Source organism: Muntiacus reevesi, chromosome 1 (genome assembly GCF_963930625.1).
Source record: "Muntiacus reevesi chromosome 1, mMunRee1.1, whole genome shotgun sequence".
Lineage (NCBI taxonomy): Eukaryota > Metazoa > Chordata > Mammalia > Artiodactyla > Cervidae > Muntiacus > Muntiacus reevesi.
This window is the reverse complement of record NC_089249.1, coordinates 115,393,288-115,415,139: the sequence shown is the minus strand read 5'-3', so window position 1 is coordinate 115,415,139 and position 21,852 is coordinate 115,393,288. Positions and strand designations below refer to the sequence as shown.

Below are 21,852 nucleotides of genomic sequence, written 5' to 3'. Positions count from 1 at the left end.
AGTCCCTGAAGATATCTCTCCTCTAATATATATACACTGTATTGTCCCTGGAAATAGGCTGTTTTCATCCTATGCTTAGGCTACATTATAGAACACAACTTAACTTTTAAGAAATTGGAGGCTGACCAGGGTGGCATTACCTAATCACATGAGACTATTTCCTGGTGCTCTCCAGAACTGTGGCGCTCAGGCCTGTCCCCAACAACTTGCATAGCCTCAGGAGTGGAGGGAATACAACCGATAAAAATCATTCTGAGCAGCTTTAAATTGGTGATAATCGATCTCCATTTGGAAGGGCTGCCTGAGGGGTCTTGGGATTCTCCGGAAATCAAGGCTGCTGAGAGTCTCTTTTTGGAGGATACCTGAGCTAGCCGCCCAATTCTCCCAGGTAAGGAAGTCCAGATTTTCTCAGTTCTGCCTTTAGGGGAATATGGGAATTTGTGTACGTTAGGTCTTGGAATTACATAGATACCTTGAACCCCAAGAGTCTGCTCCTATGAACAGGTTTCTCCTGACACTTGCTCTGTGCCAGGTCCCTAGCTACCCTGATCTGCTCGGCCCACCCATGCACGATACAAACATTGTTAGCCAGACTTGGGAAGCCTAAAGTTTTATTTCTCTCTTGTGTAAGAGTTGGAAAGCCTTGCATGGCACAGGGAACTCTGCTCAATAATTATTGCCTATGAAAGCATGAAAAAGATCTTAGCTCTGTGAGCCTCCATGTTCTTAAGAATAGGTAGGTAAAACAATAACTCCTCCTGGATTTGTTACTGTACAGGTTGATAACAAATAGCTTAATAAATAATTTTTATTTAGCCAGGATTAATATACTACTTCTTCAGTGAGCAAGTGAAGCCATGAGTTCATATGTCCGTAAGTCCTGTAAACTGTAAAATGCCTAGAAATCTGATTGATAGATTATTTTGTCAGAAAAAAATTATAGATTGGCTTAACACTTCTCTGTATGAAATATTTTATTTCATTTTATCTGTTGGTGAGCAGTATGGAGTAAAGCAGGGTTTTTTGTTTTGTTTTGTTTTGTTTTTTTGGTGTCTTATAAGCAGGAGAATTTAAAGAATTCTTAGAGTTAATATTTCAAAAAGCTTTGGGGAAGAGTAGATGAGTTTACACGACTGGGTATCTCAGGTGTTTTGTTTGCTTGCTTTTGTTTTTCGCTTTTACTGTAAAGGAGATATCCAAGCAAATAAACTTTAAACTTCAATTAAACAGGTGAATTAGATTATTAGATTGTGTAGATCATTAACAGTTTCCAAAAGTTATTATCCGTAAAGTCTCCGTGATGATTAAAAATGTCCCAAATCCCTATTTACAGCAAGTTACCACAGTTGATTCTGATGTAACTTGTGCATGAGCCATGCTTTTAAAAAGTGCATGCTAAATGAGTAAACTTTATAGCTATTTTTAACAGTTGGTGAGCGTAAATGTGAATGAATTATTTCATATATTAGAGCTTTGAAGAATTTATGAAATTAAATATAGTTATTACAAAAATAAGCAAGAAATAACCTACTGGGGTGTAAACAGTCTGAAGGTAGGGGCCCTCTAGTCTTTTTTTCTCAGGTTTCTCCAACGCCTGGTAGGGGGCAGTTAGAAAATGCTCGAAGAAGGGAGGAGGAGACGGGAGGAAGGGACGCCACCCCGCACCTCAGCAAAGGGGCTGAGTTTTGGTCCTCAGTCAGAGAAAGAATATCAGCCTCCTTTCCGCAGTTGAGGTAGGATTCATTTCTCTTCCTTTGTAGGGCTTTTTGTGCAGCCCCCAGGGGGATGCCGGAGGAGGAGCAGCGCATCTTACTTTGGTCTCGCAACCGCAACCACCACACACAGCATCGCCGCGCGGCCGCCAACTACCTTTCAGCTTGCAGGGGAAGCGAGGGTACTCCAGTGCGGTCTGTGCTGGAAAATTTTTGTTGTTCGCTAACGGAAACGTGCCTGGAAGACTATACCGAGAAGCGAATTGTGTATTGCGCGGGGGAGCTGTAGCTGGGGGACAGGTTCTCAGTTCTCAGCTGCCTTTGCTCGCCCCTCGCGCTCTCCCCGCGTCTGGCTTCGGAAATCGACTGTTCAGTAGCTGAAAATCAAGAATGGATGTTATAGCCCTCCTGCTTGGAGAAGAGGCGAACCGAAAGAAGAGCTCATTTTGTGGTTTAACTGTCGGAGTTTTTAACGTTGGTGGTTTTTTGTTTTTGTTTTTTTTCCTTTTCCTTTTTTTTTTTTAATTGGGGAACGGATTGTGGGAGGAGGCTGGTGACAAGTCGGCTTGGCTCCTCTACACCTGGCATTGGAAACCCAGGTATCACCAAACGAGACCTGGCCCGGTTTTTACGGTTGGCTTGGGTTTCTTTGGCCGCGCAATACAGAGCAGCAGCCGTGAATGTGACAAAGTAACTGTGGGGTGAAATAGTTCAACAGACCGTTTCTCAGGGGTGCTTTGCTGGGAAAGAGGTTTGAGGTTTTGTTTGCGTGAATGGTTAATTTTGGTAATTTTTGCTTACGCATTTCCTGTCTGTTTTCTGTCTCCCACAGCTTTTAAAAAGAGTACTTTTGTAGTTAACATACCTACTCTATTCATAACAATAAAAATATGTGCAGTATGTTCGTGCATATATGAAACCTTGATATTATAGATTACACAAAGATAATCACTGTGATTTTGATGTACATTCTCCTGATTTTTTTCCTTTCTTATATTAAGGTATATCTGTATTTTGATACCCTGAAGCTTATATAATTTGGAGTTCTGCTTTAGAGAAAATAAAAAATAAAAATTCAAAAAAAATTAAAATTAGCAAATAAATTCTAAGTAACATTTTCTTAAAGCCGAGAGGGCTACAGAACTTTATATTACCTTCTTCTTTTTTTTTTTTTTTTTTTTTGCACATGTTAGAATACTTTCTTCTTATTTCTTATCATATTTGAATTTCATTGTGCACAATAATTTCTGGCATTCTTAATAATGTTGAGCCCTACAGAAGAAACATTTTTAGTACATGTTAAAATTTCATTTCATTATACTGAGCAACTGAATGACAGTTATAATTAAATTAACCTTTTACTATTTTTGTTGTCTTCTGAATAGTTATAGGTAGGAGCTGTTTTGCTAGAACAGCGTGGTCTTTGGTTCATTAGCTAGCTTTCTTTTTTAATTTATTTTTTAAATGGCGAATAATTGCTTTACAATGTTGTGTTGGCTTCTGCCATAAACAATGTGAATCAGTCATTTTAAATATATATATACTCCCTCTTGAGCCTCCCCCCATCCTGTCCCTCTAGGGTCACAGAGCACAGAGGCTGAACTCCCTGTGTTATAAAGCAGCTTCCCACTAACTATCTATTTCACACATGATATTGTATAAATGGAAATGCTACTTTCTTAGTTTCTCCCACCCCCTCCTCCTGCTGCTGTGTCCACAAGTCTGGACACATGACTCCACCCCCCCTCCATCTGTCTTATGGTTCTTTAGATCTTTAGTGGTAGATCTTTTCCAGAAGGTTCCAGTTTTTTTAATCCATGGTTGTTCTGCAAATGGTATGACTTTGCTATGCCTATCAGAGGAGGTGAGCTCAGATGAGTGTCTTTCTACTCTATCATCTTGTGTGGTCTCCTGAATTTAATATTGAGGTATAAAAATCCTTTTTTCTTTTATATTTGATGTAATGCTATTCATCACATTTTCTTAGGAAAGTTTACCTTTAAGTTGTGATTATATACCATCTTTCCTAATGTTAAAGCTAAAATGTACTCGTCCAATACAGTATCATGGTGAAATCAGATGATAAGTGCTTTCTTTTAAAAAAAAAAAAAAAACTTTACAAAATGTATGAAGTAAACATAATTTTCTATTTCAACATTGCCAGTATTTCATCTTTTGACATTAGTCCACTCAGAGTCTGAAAGGACTTTGGGAATTCTGTTAGTTTTTCTTAGCTGCAGTTTATTTATCTCTAAGTGGATTTAGCTAATCTCTAGTATTTGTTTGTACTTTTCCAATTTATGATATTAAAATCAATGCAGATTTTCAATTCGCTTAACTCTAAGTTGGCAATAAAAATATTGTTTCCTCAATATGTACCTCAAAGGTTTGCTACATATGTGAGCTTTTAGAATGAATCTTCCAAGCAATAATTGGCATTAAACTGAAAGCTATATTTCTTTTTTTAAGAACTATTTTAACACTTGGTGTGTACCCACAAAGATGGACTACTTTAATCTTTTAGTCAGTTTTAAAAAATCAGTACAAGTAAATGAGTAATAAATGTGATTGATTCTATATTGATTCAGTTCAATTTGACAGACATTTAATTGCATAATTATTATATGCTTATCCCTGTAATAGATATAGACTGTGACATGGTCCCAGATATTAAAGTGTTTACAGTCTTGAAAGGTGAGAGTTTTATAAGAAAAACATACAAAGGTAATCTGGTGGTGGTTTAGTTGCTAAGTCACATTTGATACTAATTCAAATAATAATTAGTATATGAATACATATGTGTTAACATGAATGTATACACATGAATGAGTATATGCATATAAAATTTCAGGTGAAAATGAAGAATGGTAACAAGTATATGTGTAATGGGCATAGGGGGTAGCTATTCTAGCTCTGTTAGTCAAAAAAGGATTCTCTGAAGAGGTAACATATATAAAAGTTGTAAATAAAGGGAGGGGGTAAGCCATTTGAAGAGGTAGTGGAATAATGTTTCAGGCAGGGGATCAGCAGGTTGCTGAGGTGAAAACAAGCTTGGTGTGCTCAGGAAACCATGAGATAATTTTGTTATAACACCAAAAATATATGCAACAAAATATCACAAAATTTTTTAATGAATCCTGAAAAAGTCTTGGCCATTTTGAAACCTGAACCCAAGCTGGGCTAAGTATAGTGGCCCTGTACTTCTGAGACACAGAGATTGATGTAGAAGGAGGATGGGCACATGACCCAGACCTGAATGTTAACAGTCCTTTATCTCCTCACTGGATCCAAGAGGTCATCCTTTCTCTCTTATGTTTTTGGCTTTATTTTTAATATGGTTTATTGAGGCTATAAAGATGGGTTTCTAGAAAAGAATATCTAAGGAGAGTTAGTTCTTTTTTGAATGTAAACAAGATATTTTTAATATTTAATAATGCAGGCAAAAATAAATTCAGATTATTTCTTTCAGATTCCATGATTTGTAAATGTTCCAAAGAATATTTGTTTTAATTACACTCAAAAGTTCAGTTATAAGAGTATAATATTGGTAAAGGAAATTTTATTAAAATGGCTTATTAAACTGGTAGAATTTAATGGGGCTGCATTTAAGTGATATGAAATTTTTCATATTCTATTAGTGAATTCCAGAAAAAAAATGGTCTAGCATCTTGTTTTAGAAATGGTGGGGTTCTTTGAAACCTAGGGTACTCAGCCATTGGGCGTAATGAAAATATTCAGACAGGAGCAATCTCATTATTCAACATCCTGCTACACAAAGTTTGGGAAAGTTGAAAAAGCTGACCTCCATCAGGTGCTCACAGAAAATATTAAGTGTAGGGCAGGAGGCATGAGGGAGCTGCCGTGGTGGGGCAGGCAGGCTGGACATTTCTTGGTTTGAGGTTATGCCTCTGTACCTAGAGAAGAGAGATGACTGATGTCACCAGGAGACTTGAGCTGAATTACAGATAATTGCAGCCCACCATTGGGATAGGAACAAGATCATAAAGAAATAAAAGACCCATATGATGCAGGTGTTCAGAGTCTGCTAAAATTGGGAGTAGAACAGCAATACTGAGAAAAACCTTTTGACTCTCCAGGTTTTACATAAAGAACAATGTAATTGCAGAACTCCACTGGAGAAATTTGAGGCTTTATTCACTTAAATTAGCTATAGAACAAACAAAACCCATGTCCACCTGAACTGCAACTATACTGAATCATCTTAACAGAAAAGAGATGTACCCATTTCTAAGCATAAGTACTATGTCAGTCCCAACTGTTTTTTACACAGTCACCAGGATTCAGTAAAAAATTATGAGACACAGAAAAAAAATGAAGTAAAAGCTATCCATTGTGAAGACACAAAGCAAGCAACAGAAATAGTGATAGACCAAGTGCTGGAACCATCAGACAGCCCTTTTAAAATCACTATAATTATTATGTTAAAGGATCTAGTGAGAAGATAAACACAGTAGACAGATGTGAATTTTCAGTGGAGAACTGGAAACTATTAGAAGAGTCAGATGGAAATACTGTAAATGACAATCAAGGTGTCCTTTATAGCCTTGTGGGCTATAGTCCATGGGGTCGCAAAGAGTCAGACACGACTGAGCGACTAACACACACTTTAATGGGTTTAGCAGATGACCGAATGAATACCCAGTGGAGGAAAGAATCAGAGCACTTTAGATAGGTCAATTGAATTTAAACTGACCGTGAAGTTATTCAAGGAGTGAAAGAAATAGTTGAGCATCCAGTAGCTCAGTTATCATAAAACAATATCAGAAGATTTGCTATACATGTGATATGAAAAAATCAAAAGCCAAGAGAACCTTCCAAAATTACTGAAAGACAGCACACTACAGGTTCAGAAGCTCAGAGAAACCCAGGCAGGATAAATACAAAGAAAAACACAACATAGGCAGACCAATGAGATCTAAACAAAAAGATCTTGAAGGCTATGAGAAAAACAGATGATGCTGCTGCTAAGTCACTTCAGTCATGTTCGACTCTGTGCAACCCCATAAATTTCAGTCCACCAGGCTCCCCTATCCCTGGGATTCTCCAGGCAAGAGTACTGGAGTGGGGTGCCATTGCCTTCTCCAAAAACAGACGCTACATACAGGGAAACAAGGGTAAGAATATGAACAACTTCTTTCTGGAAACTCTGCCAGTTAGGGAACGTGGAAAAACATTTCTGAAGTACTAAATAAAACAATAGTAACTCAGATTTCTTTACTCAGTAAAAAAGACTCCAAATGGATATAAAAATACAGAGGTTTCATAGCAAAGTTGATAGATACATATTTTAATGGACTCAGTGTAAATCCAATGAAAATTTATGCTATTGTTGGTGGAAGAAAAGTGACTCTAAAATTTATATGAAGATTTCTTACTTGTAGAATAAATACAAGAAAGTATCCCACTAAATGTGGCATCACATATTTGTGAATGTGAAGAAGACAAAAGGCTCTCTTCTGTCACTCCTTGAGAGGCACTGATGTCCCTTCTGTCCCTTTTCCTTCAACACAGATTCAGCTGTTCTTTTCTAAGGCTGAGTATTTTCCTGTGAAGCCACATCACTGATGGTGACCATAAACACTACTGCAGATACAGCCCTGGAGTCTGGAGTGTTCCTCATTTGCCCTAACAGCATTCCAGAGGAACAGATTTGGTGCCTCTCAATTGAGGCCAGTTGGAAGTAGTATCTTCACCTCTTGGTCTTAAGATCCAATCTGTGAAATTAAAACAACAGTTATATAATTTGGCTTCCTTTGTTTCCTATGACATCTATTTCCAAAGGTGAAGATGTATATGAGAAGATTATCATAAATTTGAAAGTGTCCATTATACACTTCTAAAACATTTCAAGGCTACTTCATTTTAGGTTAAGAAATTTTCAAATTTGTGACTTGGGTGTCATGTCAATCAAACGTCTCTGTCAAAAGCAATTGATTTGCATCTTGCCTATCACTTCCCTGGTGGTTCAGACGGTAAAGTGTCTGCCTGCAATGCTGGAGACCCGGGTTCAATCCCTGGGTCCGGTAGATCCCTTGCAGAAAGAAATGGCAACCCACTCCAGTACTCTTGCCTGGGAAATTCTATGGACTGAGGAGCCTGGTAGGCTACAGTCGGTGGGGTCGCAAAGAGTCAGACAGGACTGAGTGACTTCACTTTAAATTTCACTTATATGTCATTATTATAGCTCCAGTGCCATCAAAACCAGTATTTGTATTGATAAACAGAGTTAATAGACACAGCATAGTCTATTGCTGTGTCTTCCTTAAGAGAAGTATACTGGAGATCTGACAATTTGTAATATGCTCTACATTAACAGTACCAAACTTGGAACTTTCGATAAGTGACTTAATTTTACCCAATCTCAGCTTTTAGAAATCTCTGTAAGAGAAGTAATAATGAAATCAGTATTGATTTTGAAGATAGTGTTCTTTTCAACCAAGACAGTTCCTTGGATACTAAATTGTACATTATCATTTTCCTTTATGAATTGTACAGCTTGCAAAGGCAGTTATAAAGTATTATTAGTAAGTGCTCCAGCAAAATAGGCTGTGGTCTTTGGTACCTTTGAAAGTTCAGTTCAAGTCTGGAAGTACAGCTGAACAGTAAGAACAAGACCCTATCTGATTATGGGAAATTCAGCCTAATAAAACTCTGCAAAGAACAGGGAAAAAGACAGATGTTAAAATATTTGCTTTTCTTTCTTTAATAATAAATCATATTTTGAGCAACTAAAAATTTCAAACTCCTATAATGTAACCCAATTGGGTAATTCATAAAAGCCCACCAGGGCTTCCCTGGTGGCTCAGTGGTAAGATTCGCAAATTGCAATGCAGGAGACCCTGGTTCAGTCCCTGGGTCAGAAAGATCACCTGGAGAAGGGAATGGCAACCCAGTTCGGTATTCTTGCCTGGAGAATCCCATGGGCAGAGGAGTCTGGTGGGCTACAGTCCATGGGGTTGCAAAGAGTCCAGACACACTGACCTGCTACATTTCACTTTTTCTGTATTTTTTCTATAGGCTTCCCAGGTGGTGCTAGTGGTAAAGAACCTGCCTGCCAATACAGTAGACATAAGAAATGTGAGGTTCCATCCCTGCATTGGGAAGATCCCCTGGAAGAGGGCACAACAACCCACTCTAGTATTCTTGCCTGGGAAATCTGTGGACTGAGAAGTCTGGTGGACTACAGTCCAATAGGTTGCAGAATCGGATATGACTGAGGTGACTTAGCACACATGCACCATAATATTTCTATAATTTTTAAGACCTATTTTGCTGGAACTCCTTTTTTCAAGAATTTCTTATTGCAAAATTCAGACTTAAATAGAAGAAAGTACGGAAAGCCACTAGATGATTCAGGTGTGATCTAAATGAAATACCTTACGATTATACAGTGGAATTGACAAGTAGATTCAAGGGATTAGATCTGATACACAGAGTGCCTGAGGAACTATGGATGGAGGTTTGTGACATTACACAGGAGGCAGTGATCAAGACCATCCCCAAGAAAAAGAAATGCAAAAAGGCAAAATGGTTTTCTGAGGAGGGCTTACAGAGTTGAGAAAAGAAGAGAAGCAAAAGGAATAGGAGAAAAGGAAAGATATACCCATTCGATGCAGAGTTCCAAAGAATAGTATGGAGAGATAAGAAAGCCTTCTTCAGTGATCGATGCAAAGAAATAGAGGAAAACAATACAATGGGAATGAGTAGAGATCTCTTCAAGAAAATTAGAGATACCAAGGGATCTTTTCATGCAAAGATGGGCACAATAGAGGACAGAAATGGTATGGACCTAACAGAAGCAGAAGATACTAAGAAGAGGTGGCAAGAATACACAGAATTACAATACAAAAAAGAACTTCCTGACCCAGATAATCACGATGGTGTGATCACTCACCTAGAGTCAGACATCCTGGAATGCAAAGTCAAGTGGGCCTTAGGAAGCATCGTTATGAACTAGTGGGGGTGATGGAAGTCCAGTTGAGATATTTCAAATCCTAAAAGATGATGCTGTGAAAGTGCTGCACTCAATATGTCAGCAAATTTGGAAAACTCAGCAGTGGCCCCAGGACTGGAAAAGGTCAGTTTTCATTCCAATCCCAAAGAAAGGCAATGCCAAAGAATATTAAAACTACCACACAATTGCACTCATCTCATATGCTAGCAAGTTAAGTTCAGTCAGTCGCTCAGCTGGGTCTGACTCTTTGCGATCCCATGGACTGCAACACACCAGGTTTCCCTGTCCCATCACCAACTCCAAGAGCCTACTTAAATTCATGTCCATTGCATCAGTGCTGCCATCCAATCATCTCATCTTCTGTCGTCCCCTTCTCCTCCTGCCCTCAATCTTTCCCAGCATCAGGGTCTTTTCCAATGAGTCAGTTCTCTGCATCAGGTGGCCAAAGTATTGGAGTTTCAGCTTCAACATCAGTCCTTCCAATGAATATTTAGGACTCATTTCTTTTGTGATTGACAGGTTGGATCTTCTTTCAGTCCAAGGGACTCTCAAGAGTCTTCTCCAACACCACACTTCAAAAGCATCAATTCTTTGGCACTCAGCTTTCTTTAGAGTCCAACTGTCACATCCATACATGACTACTGGAAAAACCATAGCTTTGACTAGATGGAACTTTGCTGGTAAACCAATGTCTCTGCTTTTTAATATGCAGTCCAGGTTGGTCATATTTTTTCTTCCAAGGAGCAAGCGTCTTTTAATTTCATGGCTACAATCACCACCTGCAGTGATTTTGGAGCCCCCCAAAATAAAATCTTTCACTGTTTCCATTGTTTCCCCATCTATTCCCCAGCATGAAGTAATGGGACTGGATGCCATGATCTGAGTTTTCTGAATATTGAGTACTAAGTCAACTTTTTCACTCTCCTCTTTCACCTTCATCAAGAGGCTCTTTAGTTCTTCTTCATGTTCTTCCATAAGGGTGGTGTCATTTGTGTATCTGAGGTTATTGATATTTCTCCCAGCAATCTTGATTCCAGCTTGTGCTTCATTCAGTCCGGCATTTCACATGATGTTCTCTTCATATAAGTTAAATAAGCAGGGTAACAATATACAACCTTGATGTACTCCTTTCCCAATTGGAACCAGTCTGTTGTTCCATGTCCAGTTCTAACTGTTGCTTCTTGACCTGCATTCTTATTTCTCAGGAGGCAGGTCAGGTGGTCTGGTATTCCCATCTCTTTCAGAAGTTTCCACAGTTTGTTGTGATCCAGACAGTCGAAGGCTTTGGTATAGTCAATAAAGCAAAAGTAGATTTTTTTCTGGAACTCGCTTGCTTTTGCAATGATCCAGTGGATGTTGGCAATTTGATCTCTGATTCCTCTGCCTATCTAAATCCAGACTAAACATCTGGAAGTTCATGGTTCATGTACTGTTGAAGCCTGGCTTGGAGAATTTTGAGCATTACTTTCCTAGCATGTGAGATGAGTGCAATTGTGTGGTGGTTTGAGCATTCTTTGGGATTGTCTTTCTTGGGATTGGAATGAAAACTGACCTTCCCATCCCCTGGTCACTGCTGAGTTTTCCAGATTTGCTGGCATATTGAGTGCAGCACTTTCACAGGATCATCTTTTAAGATTTGAAATAGCTCAGCTGGAATTCCGTCACCTCCACTAGCTTTGTTCATAGTGATGCTTCCTAAGGCCCACTTGACTTTGCATTCCAGGATGTCTGACTCTAGGTGAGTGATCATACCATCGTGGTTACCTGGGTCATGAAGATCTTTTTTGTGCAGTTCTTCTGTGTATTCTTGCCACCTCTTCTTTGTATCTTCTGCTTCTGTTAGGTCCATACCGTTTCTGTCTACAAGAAACCCACCTCAAAACAAGAGACATACAGACTAAAAGTGAAGGGCTGGAAAAAATATTTCACGCAAACGGAGACCAAAAGAAAGCAGGAGTCGCAATATTCATATCAGATAAAATAGACTTTCAAATAAAGGATGTGAAAGGAGACAAAGAAGGACACTACATAATGATCAAAGGATCAATCCAAGAAGAAGATATAACAATTATAAATATATATGCACCCAACATAGGAGCACCGCACTATGTACAGCAAATGCTACCGAGTATGAAAGAATTAATAGTAACACAATAATAGTGGGAGACTTTAATACCCCACTCACAACTATGGATAGATCAACTAAACAGAAAATTAACAAGGAAACACAAACCTTAAATGACACAATGGACCAGCTAGACCTAATTGATATCTATAGGACATTTCACCCTAAACCAACAACTTCACCTTTTTCTCAAGTGCACACGGAAACTTCCCCAGAATAGATCATACACTGGGCAATAAATCTGGTCTTGGAAAATTCAAAAAAATTGAAATCATTCCAGTCATTTTTCTGACCACAGTGCAGTAAGATTAGATCTCAATTACAGGGAAAAAATTGTTAAAAATTCAAACATATGGAGGCTAAATAACACGCTTCTGAATAACTAACAAATCATAGGAGAAATCAAAAAAGAAATCAAAATATGCATAGAATGAATGAAAATGAAAACACAACAATCCAAAACCTATGGGACACTGTAAAAGCAGTGCTAAGGGGAAGGTTCATAGCATTACAGGCTTACCTCAAAAAATAAGAAAAAAGCCAAGTAAATAACCTAACTCTACACCTAAACCAACAAGAGAAGGAAGAAATGAAGAACCCCAGGGTTAGTAGAAGGAAAGAAATCTTAAAAATTAGGGCAGAAATAAATGCAAAAGAAACTGAAGAGACCATAGCAAAAATCAACAAAGCTAAAACCTGGTTTTTTGAAAAAATAAACAAAATTGACAAACCATTAGCAAGACTCATTAAGAAACAAAGAGAGAAGAACCAAATCAACAAAATTAGAAATGAAAATGGAGAGATCACAACAGACAACACTGAAATACAAAGGATCATAAGAGACTACTACCAGCAGCTCTATGCCAATAAAATGGACAACTTGGAAGAAATGGACAAATTCTTAGAAAAGTATAACTTTCCAAAACTGAACCAGGAAGAAATAGAAGATCTTAACAGACTCATCACAAGCAAGGAAATTGAAACTGTAATCAGAAATCTTCCAGCAAACAAAAGCCCAGGACCAGATGGCTTCACAGCTGAATTCTACCAAAAATTTAGAGAAGAGCTAACACCTATATTACTCAAACTCTTCCAGAAAATTGCAGAAGAAGGTAAACTTCCAAACTCATTCTGTGAGGCCACCATCACACTAATCCCAAAACCAGACAAAGATGCCACAAAAAGGAAAACTACAGGCCAATATCACTGATGAACATAGAGGTAAAAATCCTTAACAAAATTCTGGCAAACAGAATCCAACAACATATTAAAAAAATCATACACAATGACCAAGTGGGCTTTATCCCAGGAATGCAAGGATTATTTATTATCTGCAAATCAATCAATGTAATACACCACATTAACAAATTGGAAGATAAAAACCATATGATTATCTCAATAGATGCAGAGAAAGCCTTTGACAAAATTCAAAACCCATTTATGATTAAAATTCTCCAGAAAGCAGGAATAGAAAGAAAATACCTCAACATAATAAAAGCTATATATGACAAACCCACAGCAAGCATTACCCTCAATGGTGAAAAATTGAAATCATTTCTCCTGAAATCAGGAACAAGACAAGGGTGCCTACTCTCACCACTACTATTCAACATAGTTATGGAAGTTTTGGCCACAGCAATCAGAACAGAAAAAGAAGTAAAGGAATCCAGATAAAAAAAGATGAAGTGAAACTCTCGCTGCTTGCAGATGACATGATTCTCTACATAGAAAACCCTAAAGAATCTACCAGAAAATTACTAGAGCTAATCAACGAATATAGTAAAGTTGCAGGATATAAAATTAACACACAGAAATCCCCTGCATTCTTATACACTAACAATGAGAAAACAGAAAAAGAGATTAGGGAAACAATACCATTCACCACTGCAACAAAAAGAATAAAATACTTAGAAGTATATCTACCTAAAGAAACAAAAGACCTATACATAGAAAACTATAAAACACTGATGAAAGAAATCAAAGAGGACACAAACAGATGGAGAAACATACCGTGTTCATGGATTGGAAGAATCAATATTGTCAAAATGGCTATTCTACCCAAAGCAATCTATAGATTCAATGCAATTCCTATCAAGCTACCAATGGTATTTTTCACAGAACTAGAACAAATAATTTCACAATTTGTATGGAAATACAAAAAACCTCGAATAGCCAAAGTAATCTTGAGAAAGAAGAATGGAACTGGAAGAATCAACCTGCCTGACTTCTGGCTCTACTACAAAGCCACAGTCATCAAGACAGTATGGTACTGACACAAAGACAGAAATATAGATCAATGGAACAGAATAGAAAGCCCAGAGATAAATCCACGAACCTATGGACACCTTATCTTCGACAAAGGAGGCAAGGATATACAATGGAGAAAAGACAACCTCTTTAACAAGTGGTGCTGGGAAAACTGGTAAACCAGTTGTAAAAGAAGAAACTTGAACACTTTCTAACACCATACACAAAAATAAACTCAAAATGGATTAAAGATCTAAATGTAAGTCCAGAAACTATAAAACTCCTAGAGGAGAAGATAGGCAAAACACTCTCCGACATGAATCACAGCAGGATCCTCTATGACCCACTTCCCAGAATATTGGAAATAAAAGCAGAAATAAACAAATGGGAACTAATGAAACTTAAAAGCTTTTGCACAACAAAGGAAACTATAAGAAAGGTGAAAAGACAGCCTTCAGATTGGGAGAAAATAATAGCAACTGAAATAACAGACAAAGGATTAATCTCAAAAATATACAAGCAACTCCTGCAGCTCAATTCCAGAAAAATAAATGACCCAATCAAAAAATAGGCCAAAGAACTAAACAGACAGTTCTCCAAAGAAGACATATAGATGGCTAACAAACACTTGAAAAGATGCTCAACATCACTCATCAGAGAAATGCAGATCAAAACCACAATGAGGTACCATTACATGCCAGTCAGGATGGCTGCTATCCAAAAGTCTACAAGCAATAAATGCTGGAGAGGGTGTGGAGAAAAGGGAAGCCTCTTACCCTGTTCATGGGAATGCAAGCTAGTACTGCCGCTATGGAGAAGAGTGTGGAGATTCCTTAAAAACTGGAAATAGAACTGCCATATGACCCAGCAATCCCACTCCTGGGCATACACACTGAGGAAACTAGATCTGAAAGAGAGCCGTGCACCCCAATGTTCATTCCATCACTGTTTATAATAGCCAGGACATGGAAGCAACCTAGATGCCCATCAGCAGATGAATGTATAAGGAAGCTGTGGTACATATACACCATGAAATATTACTCAGCCATTAAAAAGAATTCATTTGAATCAGTTCTAAAAAGATGGATTAAACTGGAGCCCATTATACAGAGTGAAGTAAGCCAGAAAGATAAAGAACATTACAGCATACTAACAGATATATATGGAATTTAGAAAGATGGTAATGATAATCCTATATGCAAAACAGAAAAAGAGACACAGATGTACAGAACAGACTTTTGGACTCTGTGGGAGAAGGCGAGGGTGGGATGTTTTGAGAGAACAGCATGAATATTATCTATAGTGAAACAGATCACCAGCCCAGGTAGGATGCATGAGACAAGTGCTCAGGCCTGGAGCACTGGGAAGACCCAGAGGAATCAGGTGGAGAGGGAGGTGGGAGGGGGTATCAGGATGGGGAATACATGTAACTCCATGGCTGATTCATGTAAATGTATGGCAAAACCCACTGCAATATTGTGAAGTAATAGCCTCCATCTAATAAAAATAAATGGAAAAAAAAAAAAAAAAGAATGAAACACAATCCTGGTAATATATGTTCTGATTTCCAGGGTGACAACCAGAATGACTCCTGGATCTTTGCCCTAGCAATACTCTCGAGCAGCACTTTTGTGTACAATATTATGGGAACTATCAACCATCAGACCATGGGCCAACTGCAGTATCCTTTTGGGATCCAAACCACATCAAAGTCAGAGGGCAGACCAATATTTAAAAAACAGCTGACTAACTATGAATCCTGGTGAAACAAACACAAGGAATATAAAAAAGAATTCAATGGCAAGGGGAAAATCCTATAACCTACTGAAGAATTGATACTGGGGATACTTGGGTTAAGGACAAAGGAGATAAAGGTTTATATGTGGGACTAATGTAGGACTGCAGAGGGTTTACTGTTCATTCATGCCAGTTTTCCTTATTTTGCTACTCAGTCATGTGATAGAGCTGACAGACAGAATCAGGACAAAATCCACACCTGATGTGGATGGGTTTGAGGATTCAGCTGACTTTGTGAGCCTCTTTCCAGACTTCGTACGGACACTGAGGGATTTCTCCCTCGACTTGGAAGCAGATGGACAGTCCATCACAGCCAAAGAGTACCTGGAGAATTCACTCAAGCTTAAGAAAGGTAAAGGTGAATTGGTAAACAGATGACAAAACACTAAAAACTTTTGTTCCTTAGTTTTCTGTCAACAGTTGTCTTCTGATTATAGTTTCTATTTCTTCTCAAGGGGTGATTACTAAGAAGTAATGCTTGTTTATTATCTGAATTAATAGATTTGGTTTTAGATTACTTTTCTCCCTGTTCTAAGAATAAATTTCTTTTTCTTTCACCTTCCCTGTGCTGTGATTAGATTGATATCTCCATGCTTAGGACTTGTGGTGCTCTAATTAGCCAAAGAATAGGAGTAGAATCGTCATTTATTTGAAGAAAAGAAATGCAAGTGTGAACCATGCACAGTTCAGGGGTGGTAAAGGATTGTCACAGGCAAATATTGTCCAATCTAGCCTGCCAGTTGGTTTTGTAAATAAGATTTTATTGGAATAATGTCATACCCATTCATTTATAGTTTCTCTATGACTGCTTTTAGGCTACAATAAGAGACTTGAATACTCAGAAAAAGAGACCATCTATCTGGCTTGCAAAGTCTAAAATATTTACTGTTTGACCCTTTATGGGAAATGTTTGCAAGATCCTACATTAGGCAAATTCCTTTTTTCTTCTTCCAGGTACCAGCCCGAAAGATAAAACTTTTAATCTGCCTCGACTCTGTATCCGAAAGTTCTTCCCAAAGAAGAAATGCTTCATCTTTGATCGGCCCACTCACCGGAAGAAATTGGCCCAGCTTGAGGAACTGTGTGACGATGAGCTGGACTCTGAATTTGTGCAACAAGCTGCGGTCTTCTGTTCCTACATCTTTAGCAATTCCAAAACTAAAACTCTCTCAGGAGGCATCAAGGTGGATGGACCTCGTGAGTCCTATCCCCAGTCTTCACTCTCACTGTTAAGACTAAAGGATGGTGTGATAACATCCATATAGCTTCAACTTTGAAAACTGCACATCTACTGCTATTATCGTGTTAAATTCTAGGTGGCATCAGCACTTCTGATAGGTTTTATTAGTCAGACTTCATAGTTGAGAAAAGATACAAAAGCAAAGAATAAAAGCTCTAAGAGCTTACAATTGTCCTAGTAAACTGGATCTGCCCTGTCCAACATGGCTGTCACTAGACAGGTGTGCCTATCTAAATGTAGCTAATGAAAAATATACAAATTTAACATTCTGATCACACAGCTATGTCTCAAGGGCTCACACCTACGTGAGGCTAGTGGCTCCCACCATGGACAGCACACACAGAACACTTCCATCATCACAGAAATTTCTCCTATAATGCTCTGCTAGAATAAGCAAAATGGAGGACTCATTTTGATTTGCTCCACAAATATTAATCAAATGTTTCCCATGGACTTACCAGTGCTGATGGTACAGACATAAGTGAGAGAGAGATGGTTTCTGGCCTAACAGTACCTGCAGGTGAAGTAAATGTACTCAATAAACACAAAAGTTTCTCAACCTTTGATGTATATATACCACCTGAGGATCTTGCCAAAGAGGAGGGTCTAAGTCAGTCAAACTGGGGCAGAGGCTGAGAGTCTGCATTTTTAGCAAGTTTTCCAGTGATTCTGTAAAATAAATGGTTGGTAATAAACAACACTAGAATTAGACAGAATAGAAAGTTTCCTCACTCTGCCTACAGTAAACATCATCATTGTTTTCTGTCGTAGGTCTAGAGACCCTGGTGCAGACCTATGTTAGTACCATCAACAGTGGAGATCTGCCCTGCATGCAGAATGCAGTCCTGGCCTTGGCTGTGATCAAGAACGCAGCCGGAGTACAAAAGGCCGTTGTCCACTATGACCAGCAGATGGGCCAGGAGCTGCAACTACCCACAGAAACCCTCCAGGAGCTGCTGGACCTGCACAGGGCCAGTAGGAAGAGACCACTGAAGTCCTCATGAAGAGTTCCTTCAAAGACATAGACCAATTGTTTCAAAAAGAATTGGCAGTAATTTTTTCCTCAAGTTTATACACATTAGGCTCTTGGAAAGTAAAGTATTACTAGAAAATGAAATAGGTGCTTATTTTGTGAAAAGCAACTTTTCTAGACAAACATTATTTGCTATCATAAGAGGAACCAATTTTATTATGATATACTTTATTATGAGGCATTGAAACTTTTTTCTTTCATGAATAAACTAATAATCTTCCCTATAATTTCATTACATGCATACAGGTAATAATCAGAGCTTTTAATCAATCACATACTCATTTTTATCAGACTGATTGGCTATTTTGGCCAAAAGCAAAGAATATTTTTTTCTTAGTTATCATGAGCAGGTTTATTTTGAGCTACATTTATTTCACATGCAATCATTTGTCCAGTTGGAAAATTAGGAGTTTTCTCCAAAGGTGAAGCATGTAGCTAGTAATCTCTGCTCCAAAGTTTACCCTCATGGAGAAAGGGGCTTCTGTAGAAAGTCAGGATCAGAAGGAAGGATATGATTTTGTTGCATTTCTGTGAATTCTTCTAGTGGTCACAGACCTTTTTTACTTTTATTTTTTTGAGAAGCTTTCCCAGAAATTTGGAGGTCAAGATAACCTCTTTTAATACTTCTGTTAATAAATACTTCTTATTTTTTACATTAAAGACCCAGCTAGATAAAAAGCGAGATGACTTATGTAATCAGAATCTTAAAGCATCAGAAGATCATTGCTCTGCTTTACTGAAGGATGTTTTCAGTCCTCTAGAAGAAGAAATGAAACAGGGGATTTATTTGAAACCAGGGGGCTATCGCCTCTTCATTGAGAAGATGCAAGAGCTGAAGAAGAAGTATTTTCAGGAGCCCAGAAAGGGCATACAGGTAACCAAGTTTGATTCTGGGAAGCTACTGATGCCTCCTTGAGGTGACAGTTTGAACACGTGTATTGTATACAGATGCGCAATTACAGGACCAACAGCATTCAGGCTTTCATTCTATAAACACGTACAGGGAGCCTGTTACACCAGATATAACCAATGTGTTCATCCAAGAGCATACACTAAGTTAACAATTGAGTTATAAACTGGATTACCAGATGTATCCAAAATTTCAAATAATGTCATCATTTACCTCTCTGCCTGTGGCTCTCCCCAGCCCCAGACGTCCGTCCTTCCCAGTCTCCCTCTACCCCCTTTATTCAGATCCACTTTATCCATGATGCCTTCCTTCTCCAACAAGCTCACGCCGTATGGGACCACAGCACCCACAGCTCCAAAATCAGAGCCCTCAGTTTACAAGAACAGAGAATCACTATTTACATGTATGTCAACCTCTTATAAAGGATTCTGCTCAGGAGGGCACCTTGCTTGGCCAGTCTGGAGCATATGCTTATCTGAGTGCTAGGAAACCTGATCACCAGGCACACCAGGGCCAAGAGGAACAGTTCTTAGAGGGAAAGGTGGTGGGCAAACAGGAATGAGTGCTTACAGCCATTTCCTAATACTAACCCTATTTTGTCTGGGTCCCAGGCTGAGATTTCTTCAGGAATACTTGAAGTCCAAGGAGTCTGTTACCGATGCAGTTCTACAGACAGACCAGATGCTCTCAGAGAAGGAAAAGTTGATAGAAGGTGAGGAGCTAGTCAAGAGTCTAGACAGCCCTGAAAGCTCCTAAATGTTCTAGCTAATTCAGCTAGGTGAACCAAGGAGCCTTAAACTATAGCAACATGAGAAAAGATGTCTCTTGTTTGCTAATATCTTTTCTGAATAGGGTGTATGCAGCTAGTAGCAACAGTGATAGGTAACTGTAGATGGAAGAAAGAAGCAACTTGGTCTCCACATACATTTTTCTTTTTCCTCTTCCTCCTGACAGTGGAACGTGTGAAAGCTGAATCTGCACAGGCTGCAGCAAAAATGCTGGAGGAAATGCAAATAAAGAACCAGCAGATGATGGAACAGAAAGAAAAGAGCTATCAGGAACATGTGAAACAACTGACTGAGAAGATGGAGAGGGATAGGACCCAGTTACTGGAAGAGCAAGAGAGAACTCTTGCTGTCAAACTGCAGGTATTTAATTGCAACACCATGTGGCTCCTGTTATTCTGTTTTCCGTCTACATTCTCTGGTCACAAATGTGACCCAGCAGTGAGAACTTGAAGCCCAGAAGAAGGACCTTGCTTGCTCACTTGTACTTTTCAAACCCCATTTGTCTGCCTGAACTGGCCCCTACAGTGTCTTGTTTCTAAAAGATTTTACTTGCAGTTATGTCACAACTAGTCTTTTATCACTATATCTGTCAATCATGGTAGCTGTTATCTGCTAGGCATTAAAAAAAGGGGGTCTTCTCCATATCAAAGCAAGAGCTGTCATGTCCTTAATACTTAGGAGATGAAAGAGAGGTTAAGACAAGACTAAATAACTTTTATAGGGTCACAATGCTTGGGAAGATATCTGAACTGTCTTCACCACTTAGAGGAATACATGATTTTTTTTTTTTTTCTGTCACAACTGGTATGACTTTTAGCTATAAGAAATCCTTCATTAGCAGGACTCCTTAACCGTCACACCACTGTGTCCATCTGGTTTCCTATGCCCTGCTCCTAGTATGTGTTGAGTTGTGCAGAAATCCAGTATGTCAAGTCTGGGGCCCTGATTCCCTCACCTATATTTTGGTCCTCCTGCCACCAAGTTGTGGAAGGTTAGATCAAATTTCCTGATCTAAGATTCAGACAATGTATCAGATTTTGGAAATCTGTCTGTTTCTGTGCTGTGTGTGTACGTGTGTGTGTATTAAAAAATAAAAATACATAGATAAGACTCAAAGCCAAACATTTCATTAAGATTGTCTACAAAGGTTGTATACAAATAATGGGAGAAAAAATTAAGACTGCTAATTGAGATTTATCAACATATCAGGATGAACTTATATCAGGAGATATAAGTCAAAAATCTTTCTTAACTCAGGGAGACTCAGGAAAAGCAATCACAGAGATAGAAGATGTAAGAGAAGGTATAATGATAATTAATGATAGGGAAAATTTCAAGAAGAAACTAAATATTTTTGAGTAACATGGAAACTTACATTACCATATGTAAAATAGACAGCCAATGGGAATTTGCCATATGGCTCAGGAAACTCAAACAGGGGCTCTGTATCAACCTGGAGGGGTAGGATGGGGAGGGAGTTGGGAGGGAGCTTCAAAAGGGAGGGATATACGTATACCTATGGCTGATTCATGTTGAGGTTTGACAGAAAACAGCAAAATTCTGTAAAGCAATTATCCTTTGATAAAAAAATAAACTAATTAAAAGTAAAAATGAAAAAATAAAAAATCCTTGAATGTGGAAACTAGATAGTAGTTAGAGATTTACTTAATTATATACACTACTCAGTCTCCATTTGTATTTTTTTAGGAACAGTCCCGACTACTACAGGAAGGATTTCAAGAAGAGACAAGACTACTTCATAATGAAATACAGAATCTCCAGAAGAACATGAATAAACCAAAAAAGGAATGTTTCCTAAGCTAAAGAATTAAAGAATAGAGCTTTCCTTGTCACTCTTACACAAGGCATTACTCAAGAAGTTTAAAACTGAGAAAAATGTCACCATACTTGATAATATTTAGGTTTTGCATTTTTACTACACTAAAATTTGCAAAGACACGCAGTTCTATAATTGAAATCATGTACATCTTCCTCACAATATTGCAAACTGTGTAGCAAATGCAC

At 38.4% G+C, this 21,852-nt stretch overlaps 1 protein-coding gene across 1 annotated transcript; it reads left to right on the top strand.

The window, feature by feature from the left end:
• Positions 1-1,785: 1,785 nt before the first annotated feature.
• LOC136147259 (guanylate-binding protein 1-like) lies at positions 1,786-21,651 on the top strand. The gene is given in 11 exon segments (XM_065906624.1): positions 1,786-1,997; positions 2,259-2,394; positions 15,631-15,740; positions 16,012-16,208; positions 16,811-17,053; positions 17,868-18,071; positions 18,074-18,147; positions 18,791-19,011; positions 19,657-19,751; positions 19,994-20,187; positions 21,535-21,651. Coding segments are annotated over 11 exon segments (1,803 nt in total).
• Positions 21,652-21,852: the final 201 nt, after the last annotated feature.